General features: G+C 36.0%; 3 protein-coding genes across 3 annotated transcripts; 2 read left to right on the forward strand and 1 right to left on the reverse strand.

Moving 5' to 3' along the window:
* Positions 1 to 4665: 4665 nt before the first annotated feature.
* Positions 4666 to 4956, reverse strand: HELRODRAFT_152705 (hypothetical protein; the record flags this gene model as incomplete). The annotated part of the gene is made up of 1 exon (XM_009029197.1): positions 4666 to 4956. A coding segment is annotated over one exon (291 nt), but the record flags the coding sequence as incomplete, so codon positions are not given.
* A 371-nt stretch (positions 4957 to 5327) lies between these two features.
* Positions 5328 to 7586, forward strand: HELRODRAFT_164196 (hypothetical protein; the record flags this gene model as incomplete). Its single annotated transcript, XM_009029198.1, has 3 exons — positions 5328 to 5404; positions 5713 to 6026; positions 6223 to 7586. The coding sequence occupies 3 exons, from the start codon at positions 5328 to 5330 to the stop codon at positions 7584 to 7586; spliced, it is 1755 nt and encodes a 584-aa protein (XP_009027446.1).
* A 1740-nt stretch (positions 7587 to 9326) lies between these two features.
* Positions 9327 to 15521, forward strand: HELRODRAFT_164197 (hypothetical protein; the record flags this gene model as incomplete). Its single annotated transcript, XM_009029199.1, has 8 exons — positions 9327 to 9349; position 9412; positions 9853 to 9977; positions 10284 to 10363; positions 10570 to 10708; positions 13750 to 13888; positions 14332 to 14429; positions 15116 to 15521. The coding sequence occupies 8 exons, from the start codon at positions 9327 to 9329 to the stop codon at positions 15519 to 15521; spliced, it is 1011 nt and encodes a 336-aa protein (XP_009027447.1).
* Positions 15522 to 16703: the final 1182 nt, after the last annotated feature.

Raw genomic sequence — 16703 nt, forward strand, 5'->3', positions numbered from 1 at the left:
GACTAAATTTGGACAGAAAGGAAATATAGAATTATAGTTTGAAAACATTGAGGATTATTAATTGGTAGAAATTGTATAAAACTTTAAATTTTTCGTTTTTTACGAATTTTGAAAAAATAACTTTTGGCTGTTAAAAATATGTTATGTTCAAAATTATGTCTTATTTAACATTATTCATAGGTTCATATATAGACATATAAATACATAGTTAGTAACCAACGCCGAACATGCTGTGATTTTCATCAATAATTGCATTTCTGACAGTCTTAATCCCCCCCACACACACACACACAAATATATATATATATATATATATATATATATATATATATATATATATATATATATATATATATCTGTGTAGTATTTTGGCTCAAATCTTTAGAACTCTCGTACAAAAGTTCGGGTGCTGACACACTTCTGCTACAATACGATTTACGAAATTTATTATTATGGAACTCATCTTTGATGATTTTGAACATTAGAGATAAAGACTCAGAAAATATTTTTCTTTTGCTATTATCAAATCACACTTTTCAATATTTTTTCTGTTGCCAAAAATATTCTAAAGAAAAGTACAGTGAAAAACTTAAAGTTTGTTAAATACTGATGATATTTTTGCAGAAAAAACTTTATTTTCTTTGCTGATATTTAGTAAATTTAATACCCTAAATAATAATCTTAGAGCTAAATTAAAATTTTAACTTGCAGAAACAAATTAAAATTTTAAGTTGCAGAAACAAATGAAAATGAATCAAACGATTGGGAGACATCAGTGACGGAAGAAATGACGAGAGATGCGAAAATGAGGATTAAGCAAATGATTCATTCTTTGACGGTCGCCTCGTGCTCTGAAGATGGTACTGTTAGAATATGGAAGCCAGTTGAGGTTTGTTAATAAAATTTAAACTATTTCATCATTGTCAATTGTTTTCATTTAACATTTTTTAATTCAACATTTTATTTTATACAATTTTCTACTTATCCTGTCAATGTTAACAGTTTCTGTAATGAAATATTTACCACACTGCAGAGTGATGAGAAACATCGACTTGTTGGTCACGAGAACGAAGTAACTGCATTAGCCATGTCTGCAACTGGCACTGTATGCAGTGCTTCCTCCGATGGATGTATCAGAATTTGGAAATTGCCGAACGCAACGGATAGCGTGCAATCTGTTTCTCCGCCTACATTTGAAGTAACCTCTGTTATTGCCTCCGAAGATGGAAAATTTGTTTTAGTTTCAACCCGGTTAGCAACTTGATAGTAATTAATCGTCATTGCCCTAAATATTAACACATACAATATATAAGCAAATTTAAAAATTTTAACGAAAAACAAGACATTCGCAATCTTTCATTTTTAAAGTTTTTGTACAATTTTTACCGCTTACAGATTAAAAGGTTCAAACCTTTCATTAAATTTGTTCTACTTTCTGGAACATCCCTTATCGTTTCTTTGCAATATATATTATTGGTAAACCATTATCCGCCATAGGCCAGACGTACGTTTCGTCTCTCACGAGACTCGTCAGTAGCCTGCCGAATAAGGCTTAAAATAACACAACTTAATTATTGTAACCAAGAAACTCAAATTGAGGTGTCGCGACCAATAGGTAAGAACAACATCACGTTGTTACAAGGCTTAAGAACCCATTCAGTCGCAAAAAGTATTATTAGTAAACCATTATCCGCCATAGGCCAGACGTACGTTTCGTCTCTCACGAGACTCGTCAGTAGCCTGCCGAATAAGGCTTATAATAACACAACTCAATTATTGTAACCATGAAACTCAAATTGAGGTGTCGCGACCAATAGGTAAGAACAACATCACGTTGTTACAAGGTTTAAGAACCCATTCAGTCACAAAAAGTATTGGTAAACCATTATCCGCCATAGGCCTGACGTACGTTTCGGCTCTCACGAGACTCGTCAGTAGCCTGCCGAATAAGGCTTAAGATAACACAACTCAATTATTGTAACCATGAAACTCAAATTGAGGTGTCGCGACCAATAGGTAAGAACAACATCACGTTGTACTCAAATTGAGGTGTCGCGAGCAATAGGTAAGAACAATCAATCAATCAATCTTCGTTTTGCGTCCAGAGACCCGGTTTTCCGAGGTAGGACGTTGTTCTCTTTGCCATCAACTTTTTGCGCCAAATTAGACGATCAGTTGTATCCATTTCATTTAAATTTAGAGCTTTCACGTCTTGCTCGATTGTTTGCGACCAGGTCTTCGTTGGACGGCCTTTGGGACGTGTGCCAGGTACTTCAACATCTGCAAAAGAAGTTATGGCACTGTTTCCACTTCGTTTTACATGACAAAACCACCTCAGACGGTGTTGCCGGCATTCGTCTTTTATATCATTTAAACTAGCACGATGCAGGATTTCGGTAGATTTGATGTGGTCCTTCAAACTAATTCGTTGCATCCTGCGAAGCATTTTCATGTCGGTTCGTTGAAGTTGTTGTTCCAGTTTGGTTGTCATTGTCCATGTTTCTGCACCATATAACAACACCGAACGTATCACAGATTTATAAAGTCTTGATCGTAATGGTAGTGGAATGTCACGCCGCATCAATATAGAGGCAAGGAGATGCCATTTATTCCAGGCTGCACGTATGCGTGCTCGAACGGCAGCTTCAGCTGTTCCAGTACAATCCAGAACATCCCCTAGATATTGGAACGATGTGACTTTCTCTATCTTGATGGCTTCAAAAACATGTCTATTTCAAATTTGTTGTTGAGGATTGATGCAAGCGGGACAAACAAAATTGGACACTTTAGATAAAGTACCAATTATTTATTATTTTTGAACAACGTTTGTGACACCACTGGTTACACTGCTGACACTTGATTGAATTGTTACCTACACCAGCTTTACAAACTGACAGGGCCATCGTCCAGTAGCTGTGGATTGGATGGGTTCACCAGTGTTCATTGCTTTGGTTTTGCTGATGTTGACTTTGAATCCATGATCGGCGAGTCTGGTGTTCCAATCTTCAAACATCTGTACTGCATTGCTCAGACGTGGCTGTTAAAACATTATCATCAGCATATATTATATTCCAAATGTCACCAGTGCGTATCGTTTTGTGATTTTTTCCATCACAGTTATAAATAACTGTGGACTGAGAATCGAGCCTTGGTGAACTCCAACGCCGATGTCAAATGCATCTGTGTTTCCAATCGTTGTGCTGACAAGAGTCTTAGTATTCGTATATATTTCCATCACAAGTCGAACAAGATATTCTGGAATGAGTTGTCGACGTAGACTCCACCTGATTGCTTCACGGGGAATTCGATCAAATGCTTTTTCAAGGTCTACAAAAATGTGTGATAATTGTTGATGCTTTGCGAAGTACTTCTTTTGCAGTTGCATCAATTGTTGATTTCCCCGCTAGGAAACCAAATTGATAATTTCCGATTGTGATGCACGAAGTTAATCTTCTATCAATGATTTTTTCGACAATTTTCAGGGAGTGTTCTTTCTAACAGACGTATACCCCGATATGATGAACAGTTCAATGGATCACCTTTGCCTTTGTATAGCGGGACTGTCATGCTATAGTTCTATTCAGTTGGCATTGAGCAATTTCTCCAGATTTCACGGCAAAGTTGTAGTAACGTTTGGATACCTGCAGTACCAGATGCTTTGATAATGTCATTTGTGAGTCCTAAGAGCCTTGCTGCCTTTCCATCCTTCATAGCTTTCAGAGCTTCTGTAAGCTCCTCTATAGTGATGTCTGGAATCGGACCTTCGATGGGTAGAGCGTCAAAGTTAACATTGATGGGATTTGTTTCGTTTAACAGACGGTTGAAGTATTCTCTCCACTGTAGCTTGATCTCATCTTGTTTGAGGACCATCTCATTTTTGTCATTTTTGATACATGAGGCACCAACTGTCTTTTTTCGTACGCTTTGCTTGTTTTGCTATACGATACAGAGATTTCATTTGTTCACCTTTGCTTTTAGTGAGCCACTCTCTGCACTGATCTGTCCGAGCCAGTGCAACTTGACGTCTTGCATAGTTTTTCTTCTCACGGAAAATTTTATGGTCATCAACAGACTTTGATTTTTGTCATTGCTTGTATGCACCTTTCTTTTCTTTCAGCTGTTGCATTTTGTACACTGTCATTCCACCACCAAGTGTCACGTCCATGCTGACGTTTTGTACCAGTTTTCCCCACAAACTGTAGTTGCAGCGTTTATCAAAACTGTTTTGTATGTACTCCAATCTGTACTGGCTTGCGATTGGTAGTCTAACTGTGTGGCGACAATCTGTTGAAATTTTTCTCGATGAATATTGCTTTTCAGCTTCCACGTTTTAATTTTCAGAGGCATTTGCTTAGACTTATGTTTTGACAGTTCGACAACCAGGTCTGCCACAAGGAGTCTGTGTTGGGCGACACATGATTCGCCAGGTAAAACTTTGACGTTTTTGAACTGCCTTCGGTGTTGTTGCTTGACAGCGAAGAAATCAATTTGAGTGGCTGATGGTCCATTTTTGTATGTTATGAAATGTTCCAACCTCTTTCTAAAATATGTGTTCAGTAAACAAAACCCGTGACTTTCAGCAAACTCAAGGATGCGGTTGCCATCTTCATTCCGTTTTCCATAGCCAAAACCGCCATGTACGTTGTCAAAACCATCTGTTTTCTCTCCAACGTGGCCATTGAGATCGCCTCCAATCAGGATTGTTTCAGATTTTGGTATTGTTGAGATGGTGTCAGAGAATGCAGCCCAGAAGTCATTTTCCATCTCTTCTGATTCGCCTATCTGTAGTGCGTATGCAGAAAAAATAATCATTGTTTGCTTTTCTATGCGAAGCTTGATCCACATGAGACGTGAATTAATATTTTTAATATCCAGTACTTCTTGGGCTAGCGGTTCTCTGACAAAAATTCCAACACCATTTTCGGCCGTCTTTTGACCATTCCAGAATAGTTTATATTTTTTATATTTTTTTATATTTTTATATTTTTTATATTTTTTTTTCAAAGAACAACATCACGTTGTGTATATATATATATATATATTTATTGTATATATATATATATATATATATATATATATATATATATATATATATATATTAGGGTGGTCCCCAAAATGAAAATGTTTTAAATTTTCTGTCTTACCCCCTAATTTTGTTACCACCCATTAGGTAATACTTGGTGTAAAATCTTAGGTAAATTGGTCAATATTTAGAGGTCGCCCAAGGGCTCTGAAGTTTTACCTTATGGGCCTAATAATTAATCCAAATTGTTAATACAACGTCTTTGTTTTTAATTAACAGATCTTTGTCTGAAAAAGTAAACAACATGGCTGAGTCAACAAGAAAGAAGCAGGATATTTATCTTCTAGGCCAGCCTCTAAAAACTGCCATTCTGGGTAACAAGTTACCAACGAAAGGTGAAGTGATGCGTCGCTTTCTGTACATTCATTTGTCAGAGGAAATGACGGTTCGCGATAGTGAGACTGCTGTTATAAAGAGAGGTACTTCCAATATGGCAACGGGCCAGAATTCCTACAACTCAAGAATACAACGCCATTAAGAAGCTGGATGATATGTTTAAACTGTGGCAAGGATTAAAGAAACATTCTAAGAGAAACTCAGATGCTCAAAGACGTCAAGAACAAGCATTCGTTCATTCACGAAAAGATCTGTTTGATATAGCACATGCTAATGCTATTGAACTGATTCAGATACAAGAAGAATTTTTACAGAGAATTTTTGCTGGCACAAAGGGAACCGGGACGGCGTGGTTATATGAGTGGTGTAGATAAAAATCTGGCGCTGAAAGAGGCACGCTCGTATGAAAGGAAAAGAAGACAGGAGAACTACAAATTAAAGTCAGTCCAGGCGCAGGAAGAGATCACTGCCGGTGCATGTTCAGCTGAAATAGAGCACAGTTCCAGTGATTCATCGTCAGAATGTGAATCAGAAGAAGACAGCATTACCAAACGTGTCCAGGTAAAACGAAGTAGGAAAAGCTTCGATGTCCCGTCCACATTGTGCAGTTAGCAGGGGAACTGCTGCAGCACTTGATCGAACGAAGACTTCTGATAGAAAGGCGACGTACATTATCAGTGGAATTGCCAAACACCTTGGCTTAAATGCTGGAAACCTTGCCATCAATAGATCCTCAATTCGATGAGCTAGGCATAAGCATCGTCAAGAACTTGCGTTGGAAATTCGAAGGAATTTTTCTCCAGACGTTCCTTTGGCTGTCCATTGGGATGGAAAGCTCTTACTTGATTTGACCGGTAATCAGAAAGTTGATCGTCTTCCCATTGTTGTTGCAGGAGCGGGAGTTGAAAAGCTCTTATCAGTTCCAAAACTAGAATCTGGTACAGGGGAAAGACAGGCTACAGAAGTGCACGAATGCCTCTTAGAATGGAACCTAGAGGAGTCTGTTAAGGCATTAGTGTTCGATACTACAGCGAGTAATAGTGGAAAGAAAAATGGAGCATGCACCCTGCTGCAACAAAAATTAGGGCGTAACGTGCTTCACATAGCTTGCCGTCACCACATATCTGAAATAATACTTGAGCATGCGTTTTCTGCATGCATGTCGTCTAATACGTCAGGTCCAGAAATAGCACTCTTCTTGCGCTTTCGAAATGAGTTCAACAGCATTAACCAAGCTGATTACCATACAATTATGGATGATGAAAGCTTGAACAGCAAAGTTGAACAACACAAAGAAGGTATCGTTAGCTTTTGCCTAACGCAACTTGAACAATTTCAGCCAAGGTGCGATTACAGGGAACTACTGGAGCTTTCACTTATTTTGCTGGGAGAGACACCGCCAAGGGGAGTCAGAGTTTTGCAACCTGGAGCTCTGCATAGGGCACGCTGGATGGCGAGACTAATATACGCCTTCAAATTGTACATGTATCGTCATCAGTTTCTGCTGACAAGAGTTGAAGAAAAGGGAATCTGTCGATTCATCGTTTTTGGCATCTGTGTGTATCTTAGATCGTGGTTCACGGCTCCAGATCTTCTTAGTGCCGCTAGACATGATCTCCAGCTGGTAAAGAGAATCCAACAATTCAGAGATGTAGACCGTGAAGTTTCTGTTGCCGCTGCAAACGCACTTTCTAGACATCTATGGTATGTTAGCGAGGAACTTGTTGGAGCTGCGTTTTTCGATGATCAGATTTCTCATGAGGAGAAAGTGTTGATGGTTGATGCTCTGTCAGCGGTATCAAAAACAACCAACGACTTCACCAAAAGAGTGCAGATGAATGTTAATGATATATCTGATGAAATGTCTGTCAAAGACTTTGTTGTGTCTTCGAATACCATGCAATTCTTTGCAATCCTCGGACTGCCTCACTCATTTCTAAACAAGACACCTTCCGAGGGGAGAGAAGATGAACAGTACAAGAAAGCTTTTGAAGTTGTAAGCGGTATAAAGCCAGTCAATGATTTTGCAGAGATGCAGGATTTTAACAGAACAATAGTATCGTCTGAAGAACAAAAGCAGTATGTTCTGCAAGTTGTTGAGTACCATCGTACCCAGTATCCAAACCCAAAGAAAGAGACATTAGTGGGAGGAAATACATCTCCTTAACAACTAAATGGTTTAACAGTGACACTGGGTACTGGACATAATAATTTTATCAGGTAGTTTGTAACAGTTTTGTCATGTTTTGCAACAAAATGCTAATACGTATAATTAGGTGGTAGCACAGGACACTTTGACTCGCTTGGGCGACCTCTAAATTTTGTCTATGGTCAATAAAATTTTATCATATTACTTGTTACATATGAGAGAAACAAATAAAAGGGTAAGACCTGAAAAATTACGCGTTTTATTTTTTCCAATGTAATTGGGGACCACCCTAATATATATATATATATATATATATATATATATATATATATATATGTGTGTGTGTGTGTGTGTATATGTGTATATATATACATATATATATATACACATACACGTCAGCGGTTGAACCTTCATCGATTAACATCAACATGACTGATATAAGTTTCAGTAAAACGGTTACCAATTTGGGAATTGTGATGGACTCCCGTATGACAATGGGTCCACAAGTCAATCTATTGGTTAAATAATGTATGTTCCAACTACGTCAATTACGTCAAGTCACAAAATCGGTAGATAGAGATACGATGACTCTATTAGTACATGCTTTTGTCAACTCTAGAATGGATTATTGTAACAGTCTTCTATATGGCATAGCTGATAAACTGTTGTCTAAACTTCAGATGGTTCAGAATCAGGCTGCTAGAATGATATATCGCAAATTAAAATTTGATCATCCATCACCAATTCTAAAGGAGTTGCATTGGCTGCGTGTTAAACAAAGAATCATGTTCAAGTTGGGTGTAATGGTATTTAAAAGTTTGGATGGTCTGGCTCCGAAATATTTAGAAGATAAGTGTATTCGAGTTTCATCTATGTCATCATATGGGCGTCTAAGGTCTGCTGATTCAAACACGCTGTATGTTAGAGATCGGAATCTGAAAACAGCAGATTGAGATTTTGCAGTTGCTGGGCCTATTTTTTAGAACAGCCTACCTATCGAACTACGTATATCTGGGTTATCATTAGCTGAGTTTAGAAAACGTCTAAAGACATACCTATTTGGTAACTTCTAGTGATCTCAACCGATGATGGCTTCGCTTTCTACATGCTTCATACGAGGAGAGTGCTGATGAAAAGCAATTATAATTGGCGCTATATAAATGCAATATTTGATTTGTTATATATATACACACATATATATATAGTAGATATATAATTTGGAATGAGGTTTTCGGAGAGACACGTTCAGTTGAATATTAACCCCCATTTAGTATTAAAAAGTTTTCTAAACATAATTTCGACAAGTCGGATTTGTGTTCATTCGGTTTTATTCATGGCTATAATTTCAGCTGACGGCCATTCCGTCATTGCCATCGTCGGAGCCTAAATTAGCTTAATTAAACGATAATGTAAAAAAACAATATATTAAAAATATAAATTAATAAAACAACGAAAAATTAAAATTATAAAAAAAAAATTGCAAGTTAAAATTGAAAGTTTGTCGATGTTTTTTAACTTTCGGTAGTAGGTATACATATAATTATCCACACAATTTTAGTTTAAATAATTTCTCCGCAAACTTCACATAACTGTACCGTGCTAACTGTACTGAGTGTTAGCGTGTGTGTGTTTGAGAGAGAATGCGTGTTTGTGTGTGTGTGATGTGTGTCTGTGTGTGTGCGTCGTGAATATTTTATAAAATATACTTTTTTTTCCCCCCTGCAAGAGATGGATGTGTACAAATTTGGTTGAAAGAAGATGGCAATATTTGCAATTATAAAGTTTCCTCTTTCTCGGTGGGTTTTCGTTTTCCAACATTTATCATTGATTTTATATTACTCAGGGTTAGATCAGGGGCGGATCTAGACAACGTTGGCGAGGGTGGGCAAAATTTTGAAGTTGTTGAAATTCGAAGGTGAGTCCAAAAACTAACAAAATTTTTGCTACTGCGGGCAAAATTAAGCTGGCGAGGCGACCTTTTTATCTCAAGTTTTTTTTTTGTTTTTTTTTCTATTATAAAGCTGTGTGATAAAAGCTGAGTTTTACCGAGTTTTAGTAAAATATACTGCTCTGGACGGCCCCCGATCCCCTTAAATCCGCCGCTGATGTTACTTATACTATTTAAATGTTTTTTATTTATGGCTAAATTTGAATATGTTATGTGGATAAATTGTTTCTTACAAGTCATCCACAAAAACAATTTTTTGCTATCTATTATACAAACCAATTAATAAGTAATTCGACAAAAGTTGCTTTTAACAATTATTTTAAACGTACAAACCAGGTGAGCAAAGACAAAAGTTCAGTTACGTGTGTGAAGTTTTTGGATGAGAGCCACATCATAACCGCATCATTAGATCTGATGCTTCAAATTTGGAAGGTTGTTAAGAAAGGAGCTGTTAATTTAGAGTAGGTCTTCCTGTTTATTATTTTGTTGAATGTTCTTCATTCTTGGCATCGCATGATAAACGGTTTACTCCCTTTCAACATTATCTTCGCTTTAGATTAATTTTTCAATCAGAACAAAATCGTAATAAAAGCAGAATATTGTAATGAAATGTTCTTCCTTCCTTGCTTGTTTTCCTTCAAAAATTTGTTTTCAAGTTTTTTATATTTTGTGTTCACTAAAATTTTAACGTAATTTAGAAAGATCTTTTATTCGGTTTATATATTCGTAAAAAACACAACACACATAAAATTTGTACATACATGCAGGCAAGAAAATAAAACCTCTTGTTCTAGGCCATCTGTTGCTTTAAATTATGAGTTAAAGTTTAAAAGAATTATAATTTTAAGTAAGTTAGTTTAAATTATTTAGTATAGGTACTTAGTTTTTATGTGACAAATTTTTTATTTGTGCACATCTACAACTGAGTTTATTTTTCATAATATTTTTTGTATAATTTTAATCCAAACCTTAAATACATATTTCAAGTGGGTGGGTAACAGCTTTTAACCGTTCTAAACAATGATTATTAACTATTTTTAACAAATTGTTAAGCGCATATATTTAGTTACAACTCAAATAGAATGCAGGGTCAGTTTATCTTTACAATTTTGAAAGGTCGTACCACCTCTGGCAGCGGCCGTGTATCAACTACCTGCCTGCCGATTGTCACAATAGTAACTGCAGTCAGGAAGTTTGTTAGGAAGAGTGTATTATAGTTCATGCTATTGAAACTTAAAGGATCAACTACTGATTGAAGGTAATGAACGAAGGAAGCGAAGAAGAAGATTCTGTTTATACACAGTCAAGGACGTAAAGATATGTTCATAGAAATATGTAAAGATATGGACACATAATTATTTGCTGTTTTCTGTTTAGTTCAGTCCACCGAGGTTGTTAAACAACAATTTAAATTATTAATCTCTACGAATAACGTGACAAGATTTTATTTGATAAGTAAATGAACCAAAATAATAGCATCAATCGGATGGTCCAAGTGATAAAATCGTAATCGTTCCCGCTTCAAATCATTTTGCATATGTAGCGATTAAACGCGAGCGTAGATGCGTATTTACAAATGTGCACATATTTGTTCATTCATTAATACATGCATTCATTCATTCATTCACACACACATTATATATATTTATTTATTTATTATTTGTGAATGTGTAGGTATAGATCTTTTTTTACGCAGATTTTTTTGTTCAAAAAACTCTTACGCATGATTTCATTTATTTCATTACCTGGCTGTTTAGAAAGCATTTTGTTTTTGTTGGATACATGCCCGTTAAAACTTCAACATTTCAGGTTAGTTTCACGTTTCAAATTGAATGAAGTGGCTACAGGCTTGGAAGTTTGTTCTGAGAAAATGTTTATAATCATCGTTTTGTTGTCTGGATCGGTCATTGTGAAATGTTACCAGCCAAATAAACAGTTTTCGCAAACTCAATCAGTATACAAGTTAATTGCTTTTGTTTTTTTCAGCAAGTAATGTCATGTCAATCGCTTATAACTATTAATTTAGTTTAACTTTAAATAATTAATTTTTTAATTTATGCTATTTATTTCCTACTACTGTAAAGCACAGTATTTTTTCTAAACATGAATATTAAAGAACGGCTAACATTGAACATATCGCTGATGACTGAAACTTTTAACTCCAGTCAAAAACATATCATCAGTAATAATATGTTAAATCGAGCAAAGGCGTTTTTGAACAAAACAACGTTGTGTACGGTCGTCAATTCATTTATACATTCAATGTTTTTGAAGCCATTAAGATAAAGAAAGTCACATCGTTTCAATATCTAGGGGATGTTCTAGATTGTACTGGAACAGCTGAATTTGCCGTTCGAGCACGCATACGTGCAGCCTGGAATAAATGGCATCTTCTTGCCTCTATATTGATGCGGCGTGACATTCCACTACCACTACGATCAAGACTTTATAAATCTGTGATACGTCCGGTCTTGTTATATGGCGCAGAAACATGGACAATGACAACCAAACTGGAACAACAACTTCAACGAACCAACATGAAAATGTTCCGATGGATGCAACGAATTAGTCTGAAGAACCATATCAAATCTACCGAATTCCTGCATCGTGCTGGTTTATATGATATAAAGGACGAATGCCGGCAACACCGTCTGCGGTGGTTTGGTCATGTCAAACGAAGTGGAAACAGTGCCATAACTTCTCTTGCAGATGTTGAAGTACCTGGCACACGTCCCAAAGGCCGTCCAACGAAGTCCTGGTCGCAAACAATCGAGCAAGACATGAAAGCTCTAAATTTAAATAAAATGGATACAACTGATCATCTAATTTGGCGCAAAGGGTTGATGGCAAGGAAAATGACGTCCTATCTTGGGGAATTGGGTCTCTGGACGCTAAACGAAAATTGATTGATTAATTGAATTTTCATAGAGAGAAAGAGAGAGAGAGAGAGAGAGAGAGAGAGAGAGAGAGAGAGGAAAAGAAAGACTTTTTTAATTTTTTGGTTCATACGTTTGTTTGTTTGTGCGTGCCTGTTAGGTGTTTAAATTGAATATGGATGTATAATCCTCTGTAATCTATTTAACCATTGACGCCGATGGCGTTCATTATTCTTTTAGGAATGTGAAATCTTTTTGTATTTTTTGTCAATTTTTCGGAATCCAGCATTTACAATCAGTCTATTCTGTAACACTGTCTTTGGCAAGTTTTGCAACTTTTTCTCAGTTTTTTTTCACATCAGCACATTAATCCATTAATCGGCTTTTTGGAAATTTATTCAAAAAGTCCATGTTTTAGTTGACAGTTTTTTTATTCATCAGAGCTTTAAGCGTTTATTTTATTTGTTTTTATCTGTAAATTTGTAGATGAATGTTCAATTTACTGTCAACCTCTTTTTAATCTGTTCGTTTTCTGCGATGAAGTTTTTTTCTTTGTTAATAATATCTTTGACCTGTTTGTTTTTTTAAGTTGTTTTACAGAGTGATAAGCCTCTCTTGTTTTATTTTGTCAGATCAAAACGTCTACTTTTTTCATTTATTTTTTACATAATACCTATCATTTCTATTCATTACCCCTGTTCGACTCAAACACTTTGCTTGAAACAAAGATTCTTGAACTTTATCTCTTACATTTTATACTTTATGTTACTTTTTCTCTTTTTGACAATCAAATTTATTCTCTCTTTTATAAGTTTCAATGTTTCATCAGTTACTCACAGTTTTTTAATCATTTTTTGGAATTACGAATTTCACTTGCTGCTTTGAGAGCAGTTTATAGAGTGTTAACTCTTGTTTCCATGTCATAAAGAAGTTGTAGGTTCTAATTTATTTCTTATTTCACTTTTTACTCTTCCAATTTTCTCTTCATCACGTCTCTGTTTTATCTTTCTGTTCTTATTCTTTCAACCGCTTCTGGTATATTTGTTTCATCTGCGTTTATGATAATGCACTGCACACAGCATTAGTCTGACCTTAAGCCTGTGTTTGGTATAGCTCTGCATTGCGACAAATTTCATACATTTCTGTTCAGTTGACACCAAATTTATCACGTTCATCGTTTATTCATCTGTTGATTCACACCTGGTGTGAATTTCTGTAATCTTTCCTCTCTCTTTTTCTGTTTCTAAGGCCGTATTTTTTCGTCAAATTTTTTCTAGTAATGCTTCTATTATTTTTTTAAGTGCTATTGAAGCAATTTTTATAATTAGTTTTCTTAACTTACTTTCCTACATTTCAGTCTGAGCAGATGGACTGGGAAGAAGGCGTATTTAACTTGTAGCTCGATAGATTTTCAACAAAATTCAACGCACCTGACGGTCGGAGGGATGTCGAACTTTTCTTACAAGTGCACGTTTAATGATTCACTCGATGATAAGGTTTGCAAATATTTTTCATCACTTTCAACCATTTTTATTTTTTGATTAAACGCCGAAAACTTGTTTAACACTATCAGAAATATAAAGTATAACAGATTACAATATTCCAACAAAATAGACAACAATTAAAGCAATAAAATTAAAGTTTCGTTAAAATAAGTGATCAAGTGTTAACATTTTTAAAATGTTAACAGACAAAACATCAAAACAGTAAAAAAGCTGTTTAAATCGAAAATAATTTCTTGTTTCACATAAAATATAATAAATAAAAAGCTACGCTTTTTGACAGTTATGTTCCCTCGTTATCATCATGAACATTCAAATTATAATTCTAATGCAGAACCTTTCCAATACCCGAACTTGCCAATTAGCTTGATTGCATTGTGCGTGAAATGTTGATTCACGTCTGTTATTTTTTCATTACAGTGGTTATTTTTTTATAGAAGATATGTTTTAAGTACTTTTTTCTCATGTACAAGTACTCAGATCCCAAGTGCAAGTACTCAGATCTCAAGCACAAGTACTCAGATCTCAAGTACAAGTACTGAAAATTAAATTTTTCCATGCACTTACTTCTTAAGTACGAGTACTTTTGTTTCAAATGCAAAAAAAAATCTAAATAAACAAACATAAATTGACCAAGAAAATCAAAAACTTGTATTTTAAATCAATAAAAAATTCAATCAGCATTTTATATAGTTATAACCGTCACAAATATATTTGCTAGAGCCATTGTTAGTGTCGAAAGCGATATTTGATGTTTGACTCTGCGTTGAAAGTGTTATTGTATTTGCGATATATTAAATTAAAAATTAAATTTTTCCATGCACTTACTTCTTAAGTATAAGTACTTTTGTTTCAAAAGCAAAAAAATCTAAATAAACTAACATAAATTGACCAAGAAAGTCACAAACTTTTATTTCAAATTAATAATAAATTCAATCAGCATTTTATATAGTTATAACCGTCACAGATATATTTGCTAGAGCCATTGTTAATGTCGAAAGCGATATTTTATGTTTAACTCTACGTTGAAAGTGCTATTGTTATTGCGATAAACGTTAGTGAATTTTGATTCGGCAAGCGATAGTTTCTGAACGTTAATTTGATAGTTTGTGAACATTAACTTTTATTAGTAAAATTAATTAACGTTGATTATTAATAATTGATTAACATTGATAATTAATTTGTAAATAAATAAAACAAATGGTGTCTCTCTCATTGGAGTTACAAGTTGTTCTGGAATGGCCAAAAGACAGCCCAAATTGGAGTGGGAATCTTCATACGGGAATCACTGGCACAAAGTGTACTGGAGGAAACTCGAATCAGCTCACGCCTAATGCTGATTAAACTCAGAATGGGAAAACAGATTCTGATTGTTTTCTCTGCATATGCCTCACAGACCGGTGAATCTGAAGACGCCAAAAATGACTTCTGGAACACACTCTCAGATGCCGTCAGGAAAACACCATCATCAGAGATACCATTGGTATGTGGCGACCTCAACGGCCATGTTGGAGAGAAAACAAATGGCTTCCACGGTGTCTATGGAGGCTTTGGCTACAGGTCTCAAAACGAAGACTGTGTACAGATTCTGGAATTTGCTGAAAAAGCCATGAACTCTCCCTGTTGAGCACCTACTTCAAAAAGAGAGCAGAACATTTGATCACATATAAAAACGGGATGTCATGCACACAACTTGACTTTGTTGTCGTCAGACAATAACACAGACGACTATTCAGGAATGCCAAAGTCATTCCAGGCGAAGCATGCATTCCTCAACATCGATTGCTGGTGGCCGATATGATCATGGAACAATCACGCCCTGTGACTGATCGAATGCCTACTAGAATTAAGACATGGAAACTGAAGAACCCCATGTTCAGAGAGAAATTGGATGGGTTGGTATCGGCACAGCTGGATAGTCTGGAGAAGATAGACATAACATGGAAATCTTTTCCGAACACCCTAATGAACGTTGCAACAGTTGTATATGGAAAATCTGAACCAAAGCGCCAGCACAACCAAAAAACTTGGTGGTGGAACGAGACGGTGCAAAATGCTATCGCCAGTAGAAAAGCAGTTTTCAAACTATGGCCAAAAACGAAGACTGATGAAGATAGAAAGACATACCGATCAAAGAACACCGAAGCAAAATGTCAGGTTGCGATAGCTCGTGCAAATCAATGCAAGGTATGGCTGACTGGAAGGCGAACAAATTCGGTCACTCCACCGAATAGCAATGAATCAGGCCAAAAGACTGAAAAAGGATATAGTTGGTGCCACATGCATAAAGAATAATAAAGGCACCATAATAACCTTGCAGAATGAAGTGAAGGATCACTGGAAGGATTACTTCGATCAGTTATTGAATGAAACAAGCCTATTGGAGTGGACTTTGATGCACTTCCGGTGGAAGGACCGATTCAGGGTATCACAGCTGAGGAGCTTACGGATGCGCTGAAGGCAATGAAAAAGGGTAAAGCGGCTGTTTCGTCTGGACTTACAAATGATATCATCAAGGCATCTGGTGGAGCAGGCTTCCGAGCCCTCTTACACGACTGTTGGGAGATGTGGAATAAATCGATACTACCAGTGGAATGGAAAAGTAGCACAACTGTGCCGATATATAAAGGAAAAGGAGACCCACTGAAATGCTCCTCATATCGGGGTATACGTCTTCTTGAACACCTCCTGAAAGTTATTGAAAAAGTCATTGAGAGAAGACTGTTGTCGTGCGTTTCAATAGGTGGTTACCAGTACGGCTTCATGGCAGGGAGATCCACCATTGATCCCGTCTATATCATTTGTCAAC

This window comes from Helobdella robusta (assembly GCF_000326865.2).
Source record: "Helobdella robusta unplaced genomic scaffold HELROscaffold_6, whole genome shotgun sequence".
NCBI classification, from domain to species: Eukaryota; Metazoa; Annelida; class Clitellata; order Rhynchobdellida; family Glossiphoniidae; genus Helobdella; species Helobdella robusta.